Source organism: Marmota marmota, unplaced genomic scaffold (assembly GCF_001458135.2).
Source record: "Marmota marmota marmota unplaced genomic scaffold, marMar, whole genome shotgun sequence".
Taxonomy (NCBI): Eukaryota; Metazoa; Chordata; class Mammalia; order Rodentia; family Sciuridae; genus Marmota; species Marmota marmota.
The window spans coordinates 61,309,833-61,331,859 of record NW_025999968.1 but is presented as its reverse complement, the minus strand read 5'-3'; the positions used below and the strand labels follow the sequence as shown (position 1 = coordinate 61,331,859).

Sequence of the window (22,027 nt, the reverse complement as noted above, 5' to 3'; positions counted from 1 at the left end):
CCCAGCCAAAAGGCTGTATTTTTACAATGTGTTTTTCATGATACATTCTACTTTTTCCATCTGAAGGGGTGGAGGAGGTAGCAGATTGTGTATGTCACATTCGATCTTCCTTTTTTCTTGTGAAAGAAGCCTTCCATTTCTTCGCATTTCCCTCTCTCCCTGAAGGCTGAGAGGGCTGGGGAGTTATAAGTAAATGCATGTGGATGATGCCTCGTTTAGAAAGTCTTGCAAAGAGACTCAGAAAGCGTGCTCCTTATCCACCTGTCTGGAGTGTGGTCACAATGGCTGGATCTGCATATTGGGACCATATGGGACCCGTATTGGGATCGTGAGGTAATCTTGATGCAGAGAGACTGAATATGTAAATCGACAGTGTTCACACCACAGATAGAACTCAGACCAGGTGCAGGGACACAAGCCTCTAGTCCCAGCTTCTTAGGAGGATGAGGCAGGAGGACCAGAAGTTCAAGGTCAACCTGGGCAACATAGACCCATCCCAGCAAATAAGTAGAATAATACAAAAAGAACTCGGTCCCACAGCCTGCAGCAGCCAGCCTCAATCACCAACTCATTATCCATAGCAACAGCCCAGGAAGCTTGCTTGATATCTACAATTTAGATTTGTAGGAATTCAAACCGGTACTTCTAGTAACTGGTTCAGAAAGCCACCGAATAATAAGCCCATAATAATTGGCTCAAAACGTCCAGGACTTGATTGATAACTGTCCGCTTCCTTGCTTTTTGATCCCGCTTCCAATTTTGCACTATATAGAAAAAGCCCAGTCTGCACCAATCCCAGAAGACGTGCGCAGCACCCTACCAGGGCCGCCCATGCACGCCCAAGCCCTGGCGCCTTCCCGTGTCCACTGTGGAGCTCCCTTACCCCCAGCCTCAAGTCTCTGCCAGACACGGAGCAGGCTGCTGAGCTCCTTATTGATGGTGAAGCAGAAACTAGGGATTCCGATCGCAGGTGGAAGGGGCCTGCTGTCCTAGCCCAGACTGCCCCAGAAATTGAATCAAACAAAGTCTCCCAGCCTGAAAAACCTCTCCACGAAGTCAGGAGAGAAAGAAAACATTATCAAATGAGCATTGTTGAGAACTCGGCACACGTCACAGCCTCTCCAGGAACTGCAAGGATGGCAGGACCCACAGCTGCGTCTGGGTAGGTTCCGGGTCAGGTGTGCTCAGCTCACCATGTCTTTACGCTGGGCAAGGACGTGCAGTGTGGAGTCTGTGGCCCCCTGGTGAGGCCTGTCTCCTCCCAGGACACCCAGAGATGATCCTGAGTCAGGGCTGCCAGGCGTTTGGCTGCCCGTGTGATGCCCACGGCCAATAGGAGGAGATGCAAGTTGTGTCGGGGTGAGACACTCGTGTATGGTTTTCCAGTAGCCAGAACCCAAACAGGACATCCAGCCAGTGCACAGTTTTGAGGTTTTTTTTCCCCAAAGAAAACAGCCTGGAACTTTCTCTTTGAATGTTGTCCTTTCCCTTTCTGTTTCTTTTCTTAGAGGACAGACATGAGCTGCGTATTCTGTCTTGTCTTATGTTTCATTTCCCTGTGCTACAGATGGAGCTTCCGGCTCATTAGTTCCCTCTTCAGCTGTTTCTGGTCTGCTGTACAATCCTTATGTCCATGAATCATAATAAACCTAGCTCACATTTCTATTCACTTACAAATTCTTTTAAAAATGATATCTTGTTTCATGGTTCATAAATGCTATTTTTTATCCATTCTATCTAAAATAAGCCTACCTTAAATACACAGATACTAATAGATTAAGAAGGAAAGGGGGGTAAAGGCTGGGAATGCAGCTCAGGGCCACATATGTGCTCAGCATGCACCAGTTCAGTCCTAAGCACCCCAGTAAATAGGTAGAGAGGGTCGGAAAAGCTATGCCCCAGACATGTAAATTATAAAAACAGCTGGAGTGAAATGGTGATGTCAGTAGGGAATGGACAGATGAGAGTGGTGGGAATACACACAGGGTTAAGGGAATAATTCTATAAAATGGGCCCCCTGGGCTGTGGCTGTGGCTCAGTGATAGAGTGCTTGCCTGGCATGTGTGAGGTTCAGTTCTCAGCACCACATGTAAATAAAGATCCATCAGCAACTAAAAATAAATAAATAAATGGCTCCCTGTGCTGATCCATGTGCCTTCACTTTTAAAAAGCCATCTCCCTGCAGCCCTGCCTGGCTTAAGTCCACAGGATAAGTCAGTCCTCAGAAAGCCACCTGCCATCTGCAGGGGAAATGGAGGCCCCCGAGTGCTGATAAGAACCCCGAGGGGAGACTTTGTGACCCTGACGCAGACTAGATCCTGGAATCGGGGAGATAAGGATAATAAGTTCTGTAAAACAGGCTCCAATTAGAACTGGTCAGCGTGGGCCAAAGTGATCTAGAGTTGCCATGTCATCCTGCTGTCAGTCAAAAGTCAAGAGGTGGACCTAGGCAGGCCTCTCTGGAAACTTCCCTGGGACTCCAGTAAAACTGGAGGTCAGGAGAGGAGCACTGTCCCTCTCCTCTCGGGTGGGGGGGCACACCCTTGAGACTGTCCTCTTTCCCTTTTCCTACTCCTTCCATAAACATGCCTGTTACTTGGATGGACATGTCACAAGAACTGTTTGGGGGAGGTGGGTCTTTACACTGCCTCAGTTTCCTGGAAGGCCCCGGCCTGGAAATAATACCCATGAAGCTGATTTCAACACAAGGAATAAAGAGGGTATTACAGTAGGTCAGCACAGTCCCGTCACAGTTGATGGGAGGCTGTTGTTTTGGACAAGTCTCCTGCCTGGGCCCTGCAGCCCAGGGCAGCCCAGTGTGGAGTCGTGTGTGTGAGGTGCCACAGCATCGGGCTCAACTTTGAAACAGACCAGTTTTCAAAAATCCAGGAGATTCTGGCCCACCCACGTCAGTGCCGTAAGGAAGTCTCTGCTTTAACCTTTGTGACTTTAACCTTCAGGGGCCATCTGCTCCTGGTCCCCACTTGCTCAGCTCTTTGGAACACTCATTTTATACAGAACGAAGTGCTGCCTGATGCTAGAGTCATGCACAGAAGCCAACTAGGTCTTCACATCTGCTGTGATTTTGTCTTTTGACGGTCCCACATGTGTGCACCTGACACCTTGCTTCAAGGTACACAAAGAACCGAAGGTGAAGTGGAGGCACACCCCAGCTGCAGGCTTCCAGTTGCTGTCTCAGTAGTTACTGGATCAAGTAGCATGATGGCCCAGAAGGGGTCTGCCCACCTTCAGCCCCTGGTACGGAGCTGAGATGACCCAGGCAGGAGCTGGCCAGTGGTTCTGTGCCTATGGCAGCAGACTCCAACCCAGGGCCTCCCTCCCTCAGGGCAGAGGATCTCTATCCTTGCTGATGGATGGCATTTTCTGCCCCTTAGGGAGAGGGGTTGGTTCTTTCTTCTCTGAGAACCAGTGGATCTTTGCTTTTGCCTTGAGGACCAGGGTTGACCACCCCTCCCTGGACAGCTTGTCTTTTGCTGGTTGAAGAGTCCAGAGTTTGTGGGGCTTGTACCTGTCCTAGGGTGTGCTGACCACTTTGACACACCTGTTGTGAATGGGCTCTCCTTCCCATTTGCCACCTAACTGACCTGTAGGAATCGCTCAGCTCAGCATTTAGCCAGATCATTCTTGCCGTCTGTGTGGCAGCCACCTCTTTCTTCTGTGCCCTGTGGCAAAGAGTCTCTGCTCAACCCATCTTCTGCCAGTCTTCTCACCTTCTCCTAGGCTCCTCAGTGTGCTTGTAAAATTCAGTCTTGACAAGAAACCTGCTAAGGCAACCAGCAAGGTAGTCCTACCCTCAATATCACTGATACCTGGCCTGCCCCCCACCCCCCCGCCTCCCAGGGTACGTCTGGTCACCTGACCTGCCTTCAGCAAGAACCCTATTAAGTCGATTTAGCCAGGGCCTGCTTCACCTTGAAATCTCTTGTGGCTTTCCACCCACTGGCCTCTCTTGTCCTTAGCAATTGGCCCCCATTGCCGGCACTGTATTTGGAGTAGAGCCCAGTCCCTCCCCCACTGCAGAGCCCCTCTGCCTGGGCCTTACATCTGTCCAGTGGTGGTGAATGAGCTCTTCCTTTCTGTGCTTTGACAAGCATCGCTGAATCACTTTAACACCTGTCAAAATGAAGCACCTGGTGTTTTCTCTCCCTTATCGATGGGCCCATTCCTTTTCAGAATCCAGTTTGCTTTGTTCCCCGTGACTCGCCTCTGATGGTTTTGCGGGTCATCTGTCTTTTTTCACTATTTGTGGGGAGCTATGTTCTCTGCAGCATTCTATGTTTAAGAGGAGACAGAAGTCTGTATCTGCATTTTATTGCAGAAAGAGCCTGATAGATTCCCTCTGTGGGGGTCCTGGGTAATGGCAGTAGCTCCCTGGGCTGTACATTGTTTGATAAGACCACAGTGGGAAACAGATGGCACAGAAAACTGGGTCACTGAGAAAAGTTTAGTAATGAGACCATTTACAAAGCAGTGGGCAGAGCTTAGAGAACCCAGTGTTCCAAGGCAAGTGAAACAGGTAGGTTTTGCTTCTCTGAGGTCTGAAAGAGCAAGAGAGGAAACTTACTGGAATCCAGAGCAGTGAAGTATCAGTGTAAAGTATCAGTAACAGTAAAGTATCAAGTTCTAGGAAACAATAAAAAATTGGGGAATTGGTCATTTGGTAAGTTAGCTCTGCAGAGAACTAGCATTTAGCAACTGGCCAGAGGAAGAAATGAGTTAGGACCAAAGTCCAGGTAAACAGGGGAGGGAAGTCATCCTTCCAGTTTCCTTAAGAAAGGGGCTTTCCTTGAGTGGGAGGGTCTTAGTAGGCTCGGGAGGCTGAGGCGAGGACTGCCCAACTCTGCACCCTGCACAATGGCAGAACAAGCTGACTGAACAGAGGGCCTGCAGGGAACCTTGCTTTCTTGAATTCCAGCCAGGACTGAACTGGTGCATGCTGAGCACACACGTGCTGTGCTGTGCTCTCAGCCTCTACCACCCTTTTCTTCTTAATCTATCAGTATCTGAGTATTTAAGGTGGGCTTTTTTTAGATAGTATGGATAAAAAATAGCAGTGACCCTTAATAAATGACCACAGCCAATTTGTGGCCAGACATAAAACAAGCCAGGATGTAGAAGAATTCAACAAAACTATCCACCAGCACCATCTGCTCCATGTTCATAGAACGTACCATCCAAACCTCAGCATGAAACACATTATGTCACACATACCAAGATAGATTGCATCAGAAAGCAGAAAACAGACCTCAACAAACTGAAAGCATGTGGAGTGTGTGCCCCGCCCCACCCAGGTCTGAGGACCGAATCTGGGCCTTGCTTGGCTTGGCCAGTGCTCTATCGCTGAGCTACAGCCCCAGGCCCAGAGTGTGTTCTTTGACCACAGTGCAATCAAATTAGATATCAGTAACAGAAAGATGGCAGGAAAATCTTCCAGCAGTTGGGGCCTAAGTAACCCTGTTTTAAATGATCCATGGGTCAAGGAGGAATTCTCTAGGGAAATGTAAAAAAGACATTGAACTGAGTGAAATTGAAAAGACAACATATGAAATTTAGCTGTGGGGCACAGCTGTGGCAGGGTCAAGAAGGAAATTTATAGCACTAAATGCTTATGTTAGAAGAGAGGAAGTAAGCTCAAATCAATAATCTAACTAAAAGGCGAAAGCCAAAGGAAAGAAATAACAAAGATAAGAAATCATGAGATTGAAACAGAAAAACAATGCAGAAAATCAGACAAAGGGTTGGTTCTTTGAAAAGATCAATAAACCTCTAGCAAGACTGACAAAGGAACAGACAAGTTACTAATATCAGGAATGAAAGGAAGTATCACTACAGACCCTGCCGGCATCAAAGGGTAGTAGGAGATCACTAGAAATAATTCTACACACATAAATTTGGCAACTTAGATGAAAAGGACAAGTTCTTTGAAACAACAAGATAGAAAATTCACCCATTATGAGATAGACCATTTGAATAGCTCCATAGCTAGTAAGGAAATTGAATTAATGATTAAAAAGAAATTCCTATACCTGAGTTTTCATTGGAGAATTATTTTAGGCATTTAACTCATTAGTGTCATTTCTACACAATCTTTTGCAGATAATAGAAGAGGGAGGACAACTTCTCAATTTTATGAAACTAGTATCACCCTGATACTAAAACCAGCCAGATGGTACAAAAAGCAAACTAAAGATCAATATTAATATAGAAGAAAAATCCTTAATGAAATTTTCCCAAATGGAATTCAACAATATATAAGAAGAATGAATCATTATGACAAGGAGGAGAATATTTTGGGTATGCACGACTTGTTAAATAGTCAAAACCTAATCAGTGTAAACCATCGCTTTTGTAACAGGTTAAAGAAGAAAAAAAATCACATGGTCACGTTGATCAAAGTAGAAAAAGCATCTGACAAAATACAACATGCATTCATAGTAAAAACTCTCAGAAAAGTGGGGATAGAGGGGAACTTTCTAATGTTGATGAAGAACGTCTACAGATTCAAAACAAAAGTTAAATGCTTTAAAGACTGAATACTCTCCCCCAAAGATCAGAAACAGGGCAAGTAACTGCTCTGCCCACTTTTATTCAACATAGTGCTGGGAGTTCTAGCCTGTACAAGAAGGCGAAAAAAAAAGAAAAAAGTTGATCTGCTTTGATCAACATGACCATGTGATTTTTTTTCTTCTTTAACCTGTTACAAAACACACAAGTCAGAAAGGAAAAAAGAAATCTATCCTTATTTTCCAATGATGTGATTGTCTACCCAAGAATACCAAAGAATGTACAGAAACCCCTAAACAAAAACAAATCCCCAGCCCTCCCAGAACATAAGTGAGTTCAGCAAGGTCATAGGATACAAGAAATACACAAAGACCAATAGTATTACTATAGACTAGCAATGAACTTGTGGACACTGAAATGCAAAGTCTAGTAACATTTAAGATCACTCAAAAGAAAGCAGACATACTTAGGTGTAATCAACAAAACAAGACGTGTATGCCAGAAACTAGAAAATGCAGATGAAAGAAATTTAAAAATGTCTAAATAAATGAAGAGACATACCATGTTCATGGATTGAAAGATTCAATATAGTAAAGATGTTAATTCTCCACAAAACGAAATATGTGTTTAATTTAATACATGTGAAAATCAAATTTTTATAAATACAGGGAAGATAATTGTAAACTTATATGTAAAAGTAAAGAAGCTAGAATAGCTAAAAGAGAAAGTGGGAGGAATTAGGCTACCCAATTTTAAGATTTATAATCATTATAATGATTAGAGGAGAAATAGATACAGAGATCAATGGAATAGAAAAGAAAATTCAAAAGTAGACCCCAACAAATATGCCCAGCTGATTTTGAGAAAGGCATAAAAGCAATCAGTAGAGAAAAAAATGGGTTTTCAAAAATAGGTGCTGGAGTCATTGGAGATTTGGAGGCAAAAATTCAACTTGAACTTAACCTCAGACTGCATTCACAAACCAATCATCCTGAAGGGACAGTGGGTGAAATGCAGAACTATAAAAATTTGAGGAAAAATAATCATCAGAATTTAGCGTTAGGCAGAGCATTTTTAAACTTGACAACAAGATTGGTAAAAGAAAAAGCAAAATTGAACTTCATCAAAAATAAAAAATGTTTGCTGCTCTGAAGATGCTGTTTGGAGGTTGAGAGGAGTTGCTACTCAATGGAAGACACAGGTGTTGGACAGCACCCTAGGTCCACCCCGAGCAGCACACACACTAGAGGACGGAAAGCCAAGCCTCGGCCTGGGAGAAGGGGTTTGCAAACCCCTTATCCAGCAGAGGTCCAGGACACAGAATGTCATACAGAGAGCTTTAGAAACTCAACAGGAAAGACGATGAATTAAACTGTCAATCAAAAATTGAGCAAAAGACCAAGCACATGAATGTAGGGGGAGCTTAGAGAAGCCGTCCAGGTGCTCGCCCACTCAGCCACCACAACAGGTAGATCACAGCCGCAGTGCTGGACACCCAGCAGGGTGGCTAAGACGTGGTGGGGCAAAACCAAATACTGATGCAAATGTGAAGATCCTCGTGCATTGCTGGCAGGAATGTGAGGTGGGCAGCATCTTAGGAAATGAAACATCAACTACAGTGTGATCTAAGGACTGCTGACAGGTGACCCAGATTCCTGAAGACAGTGAGCTCACCATTGCAGTGTGAGGCAGGCACCACGGTAGCTATGTGTGCACGAAGCAGGTTGAAGCCAGGGGGAGTCTGTAAAGGCAAAGGGAGGGGGGGTTGCTGGAGTCAGTGCCCCCTGGCTACGGGACCAACAGCAAGGGTGGCCCGAGCCGCGGGTGGGCAGACGTCCTTGCAGAAGTGCTTCCCGTGTACTGTTTGTGCAAAGGTGAGGTTCTGGCCTCATGGTCATGCCTCATGGTCTCCTCCCTCTCTCTGTGTCAGGTTGGACACCAGTGGTCCATTTTGAAGCACTGACAGTTTTCCCTTTCCTGGGTATTCATTGCAGAGAAACACTGACTCATATTTGCACAAACCTAGTGGGTGAACATTTAAAGCAGCTGTGTTCATCATAGCCCCAGACTGGAATTAGCCCAGATGTCCCTGAGCTAGTGAATGATTACACAGACTGTGAATCCACCATGACTCGTGCCGAGCAGGAGGAAGGGATAAATGCTGGGTGTTCACAGTGACCTGGGCGAGCCTGCAGGGAACTATGCTGAGGGAAGTCCAGGCCAGACGTTCTGAATGCTGTGGCTGCACTTATGTCACAGTCCCAGAACAACAAAGTTAGAGAGGGAGAGCAGGTCAGTTGCTGGGGTGGGAAGGGTATGAAGAGGTGAGGCTGTGGAGGGCAGAGGGGATCCTGCAGGGACGAGTGCTGTGTCATATTAGTGGTTGTGACGTTGTGCTGCGGATGTTGTATAAGAGGTCACCATGGGTTGGTGGGGCAGTCAGGGCTGGAAGTGTCCTGGGGTGGTGGGGACAGTGTGGGCTGCAGGTATCCTGGGTGCTGGACACAGCCTGAATGCAGGTTGTCATGGTACCCTCAGCTGTGATGTTGAGGGTCTTCCAGCCCACCCTGGATGCCATAGGAGGCTGTGGCAGGTTGCTCAGAGTGCCCTATGATCCAGGCTGGACCTGACCCTGTCTCTCTGCTCTGCATCCGGGCTCTTTCTGCCTCCCCAGGGAGGGAGCCCATGCTTGTTGGCAGTGGTCAGCAGTAGTGGAGAGTGAGGAGCCCATTCTGTCCCCTGTGGGTGGCCATCGCCCTGGGGCTGTGCTCAGCAGAAATCCCAGACTGACAGATGAGGATGTGCGGTCCAGGCATCTCCCCAGGGCCGTTTGGCCCAAGCCCTCATGATCTGGAGAAGAGGCAAGATTTGAGCCACGGGCCTTATGTCCTGTGGGGGCTGCTGCACTCTCCAGGGAGGCTCAGGTGGCTGGAATTCAAGAAACCAGGGTCACTTCCAGGCCCTCTGTGTAAGTCCTGCTGTTTGTCCCACATAGGTGGATCACATGACCTATGGCTGTGAGAGAGCTGGGTTTACTGTTGACCTGGTCCAAGGAGGAGAGCACAGCCCGCCCCCGTTCTGTAGTCACACCAGCGTCCTCCCCCTCTCTGTGGCCTTTCCTTCCTGTCCAAAGGCAGATGTATTTTTCCTAAGGACAGCATCTTGCTGGGAGCCATTAGCCAAGTAGGTATGACAATTTCCTTGCCAGCGTACCCCATGTTGCAGTGACATTGAATGTAGGTGACCTTGCTCAAGGACCAAGGCGGATTAGGGTGTTCCCGGTTTAGGTTCCAGGTTTAAGGTTTAAGATTATTCCTGCTGGGAATAGGGCGTATCCTGCTGCCTGAGTTCCCCTTGAGTTCTCACGGGATTCAGACAGTATATTTTGGAGATAGAAGCCCGGTGGAGGTGAATTTGGGCAGAGAACGTGGATTTGGGCAGAGAACGTGGATTTCCCCAGAACGTGATTGTAGACGGCTGGTGTGAGTTCGGGAATAAAGAGTTGCTGTTTGAATCTACAAGCTGTGTGGTGGCTCGTGATTGTGTCCCAGCCAGACTGCGGCATTTGTGCCCAGCCAGACTGCGGCAGCATCTGTCTAGTTAAAGTGGTGGGCAGCGGCCGCCGCAGCACATCAGCTCCCGCCTTTCCCGGGCTTTTGTGCAATCCCAGCAGAAATGAAGAGTGCAGATTGCCTGGGAGCTGCCCGGCACCCGTTCTCCCTCCAGCCTCCCTTCAGTCAGTTTCCCGAGATGCTGGCGACCCCTCTGTCTGGGAGCATGGGCAGAAGATGCAGCCTTTTCAGCAGGACAGTTGATAAGTAGCATTATGAGCTGCGCTGACCTGTCCTTCTTCCCTCCTTGGCTCCAGTGCCCCCAGCTCGCAGCCTTCTTCATGAGACCCAAGGAGATGGGCTCACTAGGCTAACAATAGGTGCTTTTTAAAAAGCTTCCTATCCTCATTGGGCTTCTTTATATATATTTATTTTTTAGTTGTAGTTGGACATAATACCTTTATTTTGTTTATTTATATGTGATGCTGAGTGTCGAACCCAGGGCCCTGCACGTGCCAGGCAAGCGCCCCACCGCTGAGCCACACCCCGTCCTTACTGGACTTAATTTTTTTTTCAATGAAGACTGCTGTGTTGCCGTTTCTTGGCGTGTTCATTTGTTCACTCTCGTTCATGGCAATGACAATGACCCAGTGCGGAGGCACCTGGGGGCCCGTGGTCCATACATTGGCTCATGCCGGGGAGCATGAGAGGCCCCCGAGCTCCAGGCGTGAGTGGACCAAAGGTGCCTAACAAGGGGAAGATGAGGCAGCTGGTTGCTTGAGAGCAGGCTGGTCCGCACGCTTGTCCCCCCACGCTCACGTCTGCTGTTCCAGTTGTGGTTAACTCTGCCGCACTGGACACCTCCGTAGGCACCCGGCCGCAGAGGCGCTCACTTCTGCGCCCCACTCCCAGGGCCTGGTCTCTCTTGGAGGAACTCAGAGCATCCGGAGTTCTCAACACGAGGCTGGCTACTGGATGACCTGAGTGTGCTGCCCTTGCCATTGGGGAGGGGCATTTCTCTGACAATGAATATAAAGAAGATTAAGGTCAGGCTCGGGACGTGCTTGCTCTGCTGGCTCAGGCCCTTGGACAGCCCGTAGGTGGACACTGGCAGCTCTCCTGGGGGACCTGCTCTAACCCGTGGGTCTCTGCGGTCGGTGTGTCCTTCACACTGCCTCCTGTGAGAAGGGGCTGGGTGTAGCTTGGCGGGGGGCTGCTCACCTCCCTGCAGAAGGCCCCAGGTTGCCCCTAAGCATCTGAACATGAACGAGTGAGTGAGTAAGTGAACAGGAAGTAAGGGATGTGTCTGCACCACGGAGGGTGAGGAAGCTGGGCCGGAGGGAAATGGCCCACAGGGACGTCCTGTCGCCGACATTTTCCCTCAGCAGAATCAGGGTCAGACTACAGTTTGCATCCACGTTGTTCATCTAAATGAACAAAACGGAATGTCCTCAAAACTCGTGCTCTCTGAGGGCCGCGGTCATCCTGTGAACGTGCCGTTCTCACTCATGAGATGCTCGTATCAGCCCGCCTTCCAGGAGCGCCACGCCTTTGAACTTGGACCTGGCAGCCCGCTGGGCTCCCAGAAGGCCTCGACCTCACGTTGACAAATCCCCCAGCTCCTGCTGGAGGCCAGCGTTCAGAGGCTTGCCGTTTTTATCAGGTGTGGCTCAGGTGCTTGCTGCCGTGGAGCTGCTGAGAAAATGCACCAGCTGGGAGACGCCCACTGTCACCTGCTCTTGGGTCTTGGCAGGTGACGTGCTGGTGGCACCAGACTGGCAGGTGCTGGTTGGCAAAAGCAGGCCTCTGGTCATCTCCCAGTCACAGAGGTTGGGACCCTTTAGTGAGACTCTGGGGAGCAGCACTGCGACATATGCCAACCCCAACAGCTCTGTGTGGCTTATGGCATGTCCTGGCCCCTGGAATGAGGTCACTGGGGGGCTGTAGGAGACGCAGCTGGGTGTGGTGGCAGAGAGGGTTAGGCAGGTTCTGTGACAGATGGCTGACCACGGCACCAGCCGCGGTTTTCCTCACTCCAGTTATGGCTGACGGGGCTCTGACTAAGCCATCGCTCCGTCTATCATGAATCTGGTTGCACGTCTCTTAAATCTGGGCTTGAAAGTATGACTGCTTACTCCGGCCAGGTGTAAGAAGCATGGCGTGTGTTGGACTGGACAAGCACTTGAGCACGGGGGCTTATGCTCTCTGGCTGCTTAGAGCCCATTACCACTGTGAATGGGCACATGGCTGCCACAAGAGGGCCACATACATGGCTGACACTGTGCTGACATGAAGCTAGTGCCAGGCCTGGGGTGAGACTGTCCAGACAACCCACTGCAGCTGAGCTGGGCCTGCCCTGCAGAGTCCACAACCAAGGACAAAATCTATCTAGTTAAAGTGGTGGGCAGCAGCTGTCACAGCTGATCAGCTCCTGCCTTTCCCGGGGCTTTTGTGCAATCCCAGCAGAAATGAAGAGTCCAGATTGCCTGGGAGCTGCCCCAGGCACCCGTTCTCCCCTCTCCAGCCTCCCTTCAGTAAGAGGCACACATGGCACTGAGAAGCTGTGGAGTTTGGGATGCCCTTTACGCAGCAGTAGCTGACAGATACACCCTCCATTCATATCCAATCCATCCATGGCAAAATTTCAGGTCTGAATTTGACTAAGCAGATTATGTGAGGTCATGGTTTTTTCCCTTGGATTCCATCTCCTGGTTGATCTTTGCCTTCTTGCCCCTTTCTCCTAGTCACAAGGTGCCCAGAACGCTGCAGCTACCCTGGTCCTATCAGACAGAATTTGTGGCTGCTCTCTGCACCTGCTGATGTTCCCTGGGCCTGTCACTCATGCGTTGTCACGGGTGCATCCTGCTTGTTTGGGGAAGCCTGACCAGGAGGGAGAGCTAGCTGCAGACCTGCGTGGAGCTCACGGCAGATGTGATTTTAGTTTACAAAACTTGAAGAGGTGGAAGCTGGTGTGGGAGGCTAAGACCTAGAGAGTGTAGGGAACAGACCTGAGGCCTGTCAACTGTCAGACCCAAGGAAGGGACCTCCTGTGGGAAGAGGGTCTTTGCAGATGCAGGCAAGTCAGCCTGGAGCAGGGCTGGCGTCCTTGTAAGAGGAAAGTTGGACAGACACACAGTCAGAAGGCCCTGGAGTGGCAGGCAGAGACTGGAGTGGTGCTGCCTTTGCCGAGGGACGCCCCTAGATTGCTGGGAACTTCTTGGGAGCTAGAAGAGTGGGGAGGATCCTTCCCTGGAGACTGCAGAGGGAGCGTGGGCCTGCGGTCCCTTGATCCTGGACTCCTGTTGGAGAAGATGCTGTGTCCAGCCTCTGAGCTTGCGGCCTTGGCCCTGGCAGCCCTGGATGCCAACACGGGAGGTGCACGGGCCACATGAGTCATGAGAAACCCGTGAGGATTCAAGCTCAGCCTGCCAGGCTGTTGCAGGACAGGTGGCTTCTGGGTGACCCTCTGTCCTGAAGGCCAAGCTGACCCAGCCCACAAATGATGAGTGTGGCCTGGAAGTCGGAGGGGAGTGGCTGGGGAAGTCGGGGAGGCCGGCTTGGGCCCCGTAAGCTTCCCAGTGCTTCTACCAAGGCTGGCGGGGCCTGTCCGGGGGCAGCAGGTGGAGTGTGAATGGAGGAAGGCTTGGCACGTTTCTGCAGTGCTCGGCACGCTGCCTCTGTCACTCCCGCAATGCGTGGCCTGCAGAGGTGGAGCCCCAGACAGTGCGTGTCAGGGGCTGTGGGCCTGGCTTTGGTGCAGGAGGGGTACGTGGGCTAGGTCGGGGCGCCAGCCTGCAGCAGCAGTTAGAGCAGGTCTGGGCAGTGGTCCAGTTGGTGGGCCTTTTGTTGTGTCACCTGGCAGCTGGCAGAGCCAATGCACTTGGATTGGGGGCGGCGGAAAAAAATTAGTTTTAATAAAAACTACAGAAAGTCCAGAAATCATGATGCCTCAGCCCATCCTCAGAACTTGTGCAAGGTCTGGTTGCCTGGTCTCACTGCTCCACAAACCACCCAACTGCCTGCCCGCCCAGTCTCCCTGGGCGCCGGTGCCTTTGCTCTTAAACAAAGCCCAGGTGTTCCTTGTTTTCACTGCTCACTGTGCCAAGGATGAACACTCTCCATACTTTTATCTTTTTGGTTTCCTTTCTCTCCACTGGGAGCAGGGCTCAGGGAGTAAGGTGTGCATGTAAATGTACCCACGTGCCCATGTGCCCACACACCCACCAGTGCGCACACCTGCAAGGGCACCAAGGGCGGCCCTTGCAGGGCACAGCAGGAGCAGGGGAGACCGACAGCTGGAGGGACCTCAACAGCAGGAAAGCCAGTGTAGGGTGGCAGCTGGCTGGTGGGCAGCACTCCTAGTTCTGGTAGTAAAAGCCCTGGACAGGGCCACCTCCTTGGCCTTGGGCTAAGGGGTTGGCCACTTAGAGTGTGAGGAGGAAGCTAAAACCCAGAAGGGGAGGGGCCTCAGGGACGGGGTAAGGAAAGGTCCCGCCCGCAACCCAGCACTTGAGCCGTGTGTGGGACGCAGTGAGATGACCATGTCCTCCCCTGGAAGCTTGGCCGTGAGCGTGTACAGCAGAGGGCTTTGCCATGTGTCACTTCAGGACCCTGAGACGGGGGTTGTACCACATTGCCCATGAGGGTCCAGTGTCAGGGCAGGGCCCCTGTGCAGGGGATGCAGAGAAGGTGGGGTGGGAAGACAGACGGGGGCCCGGGAGAAGGAGGAGATGGAAGGCCACAAGCAGAGGTTGGAGTGGTGTGCTTGGAATGGGGAGAGGGGCCACGAGCCAGGGAACGTGGGTGGCCTCTGGACGCAGACAAGGGCTCGGACGTGAACTTCCTCTGCTGCCTCCAGCCCAGCCGAGCGGCACCCGGAATTCTGAGCCCACGTCTGTAGGAGAGTCCACTGTGGGCAGCCAGCGTGGGGATGTGGGCAGGGTGAGGGAGTCACTGGCCGCATGGGTGTGGGCTGTCACAGAGCACAGCACAGGGACCCCAGGCCACAGCGTGTGCCTCTCGCGGCTCTAGAGGCTGCAGCTGGAGATGGGCCAGGGACTCTGGCTGCGGGTGGGCCTCCCTTTCCAAGCTGCCTTCCTCCCTCTGTGTCCTCCTGGTAGCAGAGGCCGAGGCAGCTCCCTGGCACTGAGGCCATCCCCGAGGCGAAGCCCCTCCAGGGCCTCACCTCGTGGGAGACACATTCCGTCACAGCAGCATCCCAGGGGACCAGCTGGGAGCCAGCACACAGAGCTCAGGGTCAGCACGGAAGGAGCTCCAGGGTCAGCAGAGAAGACAGGCTTCCAGGAGGAAAGTGAGCAGAGGTCGGAGCTTCAGAACAGGGGAGCTAAGGGGCCGCCAGGCATTCACAGGACACCTGTCCTCCTGGGCAGCAACACAATGCAAACTGACCATCGCAGAGGCACGGGGAACGCTGAGCCGTGGGCCGGCTGGTAGCAGTGGTTGGTGGAAGGGCGGCACGTGGTGCCAGTCCTCACAGCCTGGCAGAGTGGAAGTCCCATGCTAGGTGGGGAGCAATGGGCAGATCTGAGAGCTGAGCCACGGCGGGAGGGTGGGGGCAGTAACTAAGCAAGTGGGGTCAGCCTGGTTGTGGCAGGACGGTTGTCACTGCTGTGAATCGTTCATTTGGTGCTTTAAAGCATCCCTAATGCCAAAAAGCACTGCTGAACAAAAACTGGCATCTGTGGTTCCATTAGTGACCCCAGGTAAGCCTCCCTGTCCCCCGTCTTTCTGGTGCGGAGGGGAGGGGTTCCCTGTCCTTCTGGAGGTACAAGTCTGGGATCAAGGTGTCACACGGCAGGGCTACTTCTTCTGAGGCTTCAGGGAAGGACCCTTCCCACCTCTCCCAGGTTCCAGGGGTCACCAGCAGCTACAGTCCAGATGTCTGTGACCCCTGCCCTCATTCATCCATTGAAATCAACCCTGGTGTGACAGTTTTAGGAGGTGAGCCTGTGGGAGGGGACCAGGTCATGAGGGTGGAGGCTTCGTGGTGAGGATAGTGTCCTTCTGAAGGAGGCCCCAGAGGCGGCCTCGCTCTGCACCATGTGACCAGGAAGCAGCTTCACCAGACACTGAGCCTGTGGGCACCTGGGGTTTGGACGTCCAGCCTCCAGAACTGTGAGCCACTACATGCTGTTGTTTGTGAGCCGCTCAGCGTGTGGTATCCGATGAGTGGCCGGTGGACGCAGGTGACCCTCAGCCTCTGATGGTGTGTATCTGGACTCGTCTCTGCCCCCACCTTCCACAGCCTTCTCCTGTGGACTGAAACTCCTGCCAGGCTCATGCCCATCTTTAAAATAAAATAACATTTACTTACTCATTAAAGGAAAATCTTAGGAAATTTAGACACTAGAGGAGAAGTGGGCAGTGACACTCCCTAGTGGTGTTTTAGGCCCAGCTTGACCGCAGAGCTGAGGACCTGGGCTCAGAGGGCCCAGAGCTTGGCTTAGTGACCCGACCTCATGTGCTGGGCTGGCCAAGTCAGCGGTCCTCGGGTGGCCAGTGCTCAAGGTCATGACTTCTGTTTCCAAGGGTGTCTGTGTCTGAGGGCTTCTCAGTCCACTGCCACTTGCTGCTGGTATCTGCCAGGGAGGAAGCCACGGGCCTGCCCTTGGGGAGGAGGGTGAAGCCCTGGGCGTTTCCTGGGTTCCCCTCCTGGCCTCACGGCCCTTGAGATGGAGGGGTGACTTTGGGGGCTGCATGGGGGCTAGGGTGTCAGGGTGCCCTTGCCTAAGACCTTCAAGGGCTCCCCAGGATGGGGCCATCTTCCCATGGCAGGCAAGTCCCAGAGAGAGGACAGCCTGGAGGCCAGCGGGCATCTTGGTGCCCAGGTAGGCAGTGGTTCGTGATCAGTCTGCTTGGGTGGCCATAACCAAGTACCCCGGCCAGGACTAAGCAGCAGACACCCTCCAGGAGGCTGGAGACCCAGGTCAAGGTTCTCCACGCTGGTTCCTCCTGGGGCCCCTCTCTGTGGCTGGTGGTTGGCGTGCTCTACTTGTGTCCTCACAGGGCCATCCTGTGTATGTGTGTGTGTGTGTCCCAATCCCCTTCCTGTGAGGACACAGTCGCATTGGCTCAGGGCTGTCCCAAGGACCCCATTTTACCTTTAAAGACCCTGACTCCAAGTACAGTCACATTCTGAGGGACTATGGGTCGACTTTCACGTATGAATTTTGGGGGTGGGTGGGCTGAAGCACACGGTGACCCCAGTGACTCCAGAGGCTGAGGCAGGAGGATCCTAAGTTTGAAAGTGGCTTGGCCAACTTAGGAGGCTCTGTGTCAAAATGTTAAAAGTGCCCGTGGGTTCACTGTGCAGGACCAAGGGAACTTTGAGGGGGATCGTGCAGCCCGTGACAAGGGGCTCCTCCCCTCAGGGCCGGGCTCTGTCCCAGGCGAGCTCCTGCATCGTGTGTTCTCACCGTGAGGAGTTCTGCCAAAGGCGGAGGAGAGCTTCTGACCCCGGCTGCAGGGGCCTGTGGGACCTGCTGCTGCCCACTCTACCTCCCCTTGGAAGGATTGGAGCTCCCACGGTGGACTCTGGAACACCTGCCCGAGGACCCAGGGGGACACTGGCCCCTGCGCCCTCGCCCACGGCTCGGCTCGTCGGGGGAGCAGCCCTCGCCATCTGAGCCGTGGCTCCATCTCTCCCTAGACAGTCTTACGGGTCTCCTGTGGCGGTGGGCCAGGCGGGCAGCTGGGCGGCTGGCCACACGAAGCAGCTGCCGTCCTGTACCAGGGCAACCTGGAGCAGGTCCCACACCCCACATTTACCTGGAGTGGGTGTTCTGTGTGTCCAGTGTGCGCCCAACCTCAGGGCACCGTTTCTGTGTCGTGTCCCCATGTGACGTGGTGGCCAGTGACAGCAAGTGAAGAGGACCCGGGCTCAGCTCTCACAGGCGAAGGGAGCTGGGCAGGGTGAGCACAGGAGCAGGGCGGGCGCCGGCCCCAGGATGCTGGCCGGGATGAGGCTGCTCTCGACAGAAGAGGGGAACAGGTGGCCGGGCCCTGCCTTCCCAGGGCAGCACGTGGCAGGGCCCGACTCGGAGGGTGACGCTGCAGAGGCAGATTTGTTGGGATTGGTCAGATTCAGTCTTGGACATGCGCAGCATTTCCCGAGTCTCTGGGGGCAAAGCATTGGAAACAGCTGGCAGGGACCCAAGGCCATGAAGGTGTGGTGGTCACACCAGCACAGGCGACAAGCTCCTGCAGGGCGAGAGTCCGGCTGTGACAGGCTGTGGCTGGACAGCAGCCCGGCAGCGGTGCTCTCCTGGCTGCTTTGCTGCTTGTGCCCTGATGTGCACCTTGGTCCGGGCACCTGTCCCCTTGCGCTGGCTGAATGCCAGTGTGGGGCAGGAAGTCCACCGTGCAGGGCAGGTTGGCGCCGGCCACTCAGGAGCAGCTTGTTTAGTGGGTGGTGCTCCCTGGGAACGGGCCCTCCAGGAGTCCGTCTTCCCTGAGCCTGCCTGTCCGCACACTGGCTCCTCCTGCTGGACCTGTCCCCCCGGGGCTGGGGGCTGCCCTGACCTGTGCACCTCCTCTGCTGTACCAAGAGTTCCCTCGCCTCAACTGCTGAGTGTGGCCGTGTGGGTATCTGGGGGGCCAGGCTCTGGGTGTCTGGGTGTGCAGACGACCAGGGAGGATGGGCCTCTGTCCTTGGGGATTGTGGGGATGCTCTGCCATGGATTGTTCCCGGTGGGCTTTCTCTGCAACGTGAAGGTTGGGGACCTGCCCTGGGAGCAGTGACTCAGGCTTCTTGTCCCCACAGGCTCAGCTGATGGGGCAGGAACTGCCCCGCGTGTAAACACTTGAAGCAGAGGCCTCGGGGGAGCACTCGTGGGGAGCCTGATGCCCCCGTGCCAGTTCCTAAGGCCACACTGTCAACCAAGAACCTGACCCTCTGCAGACTCTGCCAAGAGCTCCTCTCCCTGCCAACTTGCCGTCTGCGGGTTTTGTGTACTGGGACGTGGTAGAGGCTGAGCCCAGAGGAAGTGTGTGGCCCTGCAGGGGCAGCTCCTCGGAGCTCACGTGTGGCTTGTCTGGGAGTGCACACGCATTGCCTGTGTGGATGCACATGTGCACATGTGATGGTGTGCATCCTGCCCTCTGCATCGACAGCATCCATATTCTTGTATAAAATACATTTGGGAGGCGCTGGGGTTGTGGCTCAGCGGTACAGTGCTCGCCTAGCACATGCAGGGCCCTGGGTTTGATCCTCAGCACCACAAAAAAATGAATGAATGGATAGAATAAAGGTCTTATGTCCAACTACAACTGAAAAATAAATATTTAAAAAATATTTGGGTGGCTGGGGCTGTGGCTCGGTGGTAGAGCGCTTGCCTAGCACAGGTGAGGCCCTGGGTTCAATCCTCAGAACCACATAAAAACAAATAAAGGTTAAAGGTTTTTTTTTTTTTTAGTTGTAGTTGGACACAATACCTTTATTTGTTTTTTTGTGGTGCTGAGGATCGAACCCAGTGCCTCACGCTTGCTAGGCGAGTGCTCTACCACTGAGCCACAATGCTAGCCCCAATGTTAAGTTTTTTAAAAGAAACTCATTGGGGCTGGGATATGGCTCAAGTTGCGTGCTCGCCTGGCATGTATGAGGCACTGGGTTCGATCCCCAGCACCACATAAAAATAAAATAAAGATATTGTGTCCACCTAAAGCTAAAAAATAAATATTAAAAAAAGAAACATTTAGAAAAAACTCACATCTGTACTGACTACGTACGTTTTCCCTTCCTCCACAGATGTGGCATTCGCGATGTGTCAGGTGTTACTAGTCGTTTAGGGGTGCCCAAAGCTCGGCTTATGCAAGTGGCCTTTTGAGGTCAGTTCTTTAGAATGGAGGCTCTTGGGGTGATTTTGTCCCTCCTCCAGGGGAGCAGAGCTGGGCACACAGCCCCGGGGGTGGGGGTTAGAAACCTCTGTTTGCTTTTCACAGAGTCCAGTAGTCCAGGCATGGACTGGTGAGTCTGTGGTGAGTCACATGGGGGTAGTGAGTCTGAGCAAGGTCACCATGTGTGCCACCGTCCCAGGGGGTTGGCCGTCCTGGATGGGCACAGGGCTACCCAGAATGCCTCCAACGCCTGTCCCCAAAACAGGTACCATGGAAAGGGAATCTTTCCTGCTGTGATGGAGACCCCTCCCCAGCTCCCTGAGAGCCAGACTTGGCTCCCCGAGGTGTGCACCTGCCTCCCAGGGTGCTCCCACACAGCCTGTGCCGCCTCCCCACCCTGCCCAGGCCCTGTGCCTGCCCCTCGTGGATCAACGGCCCTCTGCTCGTGAACACAGGAATGTGCACGGCCCCGCACTCTGGCACCGGTCTGACATTTAATGCAGAATTTACACGGACGTTTGCATTACATCACACTGGTCAATGGGTCTGAGATACATCTGTTGAAAAAGCAGTGTCCTTTGTCTCCACGTGAACACTTGGGAAGCAGCCCGGATACACAACTCTACCAAAGAAAAAGTACTGTACCCATTTCTGTATAAGAATATATTATTTAAAAGACAGTTTAAAAATAAAAATTCTGTACAGCATCATGAATTCCTTTTTTTTTTTTTGATCAGTGAACAAAATGGTTCTTAGAAAACGTGGCCTGGAGGTGCCCGGCGCAGGGCGCGACCCCGGCCCAGACATCCTGTGGAGCTCCGCTGCCCTGGACAGTACCGCAGCTCTTCTGCTTCCTTCAGGAACAGTCTGCTGGGAAAAGGAAAGGGCTCCTGGTGAGCCATGGGGCCTGGCGGGCAGGCGGGCAGGTCACGAGCGCAGGACCACAGGACTGTATTAAAAGACTGAGGTCATGGGACGTCCTGTTGAACACACGTGGGCAAAGAAAGCACCATCCCTCTTCTGAGCCATGGAAGAACCCGAAGCCATCAAAGAAGATGGATGCTGCAGTTGGCTGGGCACCTGGCGAGGACCAGTGCGCTGCTCATTTAATTGCTAAAGCCACAGTGACACGGGTGCTACCCCGGTTTAGAGGTCTGAGGTGGAGATGCTCGGCCTGTGTGCAGCGAGGCTAGGGCGTGCGGGAGTCCACGGCCTGCGGCTGTCGCTGGCCCTCTGGCAGGCCCCAGCCCCAGTTCTCAGGCCCTGTGCTCCAAACGCTTTATAGACTGAGGAGCTCTCAAGTCACCCGACAGACACGTGACTGGTGTGACCTTATTGCGGGGTGGCTGCATGGACCGCTTCTGCCACCACGCGGGTTAAGTGAATGACCAGTGTCAGCAGGTGCGGGGGAAAATGCCTAGGCGAAATACACAAATGCTTTATTTTGGAAAACTTTTAAGTACTTCAATTTCACTTTAAAAACATTTTTTTCTGGATGGGCCCAGGACTACTCAGAATGCCTTGTAACGCCTGTCCCCAAAACAGGCACCATAGAAAGGGAATCTTTCCTGCTGTGATGGAGACCCCTCCCCAGCTCCCTGAGAGCCAGACTTGGCTCCCCGAGGTGTGCACCTGCCTCCCGTGGTGCTCCCACACAGCCTGTGCCGCCTCCCCACCCTGCCCAGGCCCTGTGCCTGCCCCTCGTGGATCAACGCCCTATATGTGTCCTAATTATGGATCTTTTCTACTAACTGAAGTGTGCGCTCCTTTTCTCAGAGCCCAGTTCTAATTACTATATTTTTATTCAAGGAATTAAACACGCTGTGCACCACGGCTTGAGTGACCCTCAAGGGTTCATGAGGTGACGTTTAAACCCCATTGTGAGGCCCGAGGAGGTGTCTGGGTGGGGCCTGTGGGAAGTCAGGGATTAGACAGGCCGTGGGGTGGAGCCCCGAGGTTGCGCCTTACAAGAACAGGGGGAGACCAGCACACAAATGTGTACGTGCACACACACACGCACACACAGGGGTCCCAACCCCCTCCCACTCTGTCTAAGCGGCCCGCGCAGGGCGCGAGTGGGAGCCGCGCCCCCCCCC

General features: G+C 52.8%; 1 protein-coding gene and 1 long non-coding RNA gene across 8 annotated transcripts in view; one reads left to right on the top strand and one right to left on the bottom strand.

The window, feature by feature from the left end:
- Positions 1 to 20,638, top strand: part of LOC125616978 — a 30,275-nt gene extending 9,637 nt beyond the window's left edge. Inside the window, exons 2-5 of the long non-coding RNA XR_007347823.1 lie at positions 773 to 9,634; positions 12,828 to 18,676; positions 18,834 to 19,180; positions 19,843 to 20,638. This is a non-coding gene — a long non-coding RNA (uncharacterized LOC125616978). The remainder of the gene's footprint in view (positions 1 to 772; positions 9,635 to 12,827; positions 18,677 to 18,833; positions 19,181 to 19,842) is intronic.
- The window catches only part of Pde9a (phosphodiesterase 9A), a 56,551-nt gene continuing 54,930 nt past the window's right edge, over positions 20,407 to 22,027 (bottom strand). For 5 of the 7 annotated variants that reach the window (XM_015478807.2, XM_048803730.1, XM_048803729.1 and 2 more), the window contains one exon: positions 20,407 to 20,801. In XM_015478807.2, the coding sequence (XP_015334293.1) occupies positions 20,788 to 20,801 (14 nt within the window). In that variant the 3' untranslated portion in view covers positions 20,407 to 20,787. The remainder of the gene's footprint in view (positions 20,802 to 22,027) is intronic. The other 2 variants (XM_015478806.2, XM_048803726.1) reach the window with 1 other exon arrangement.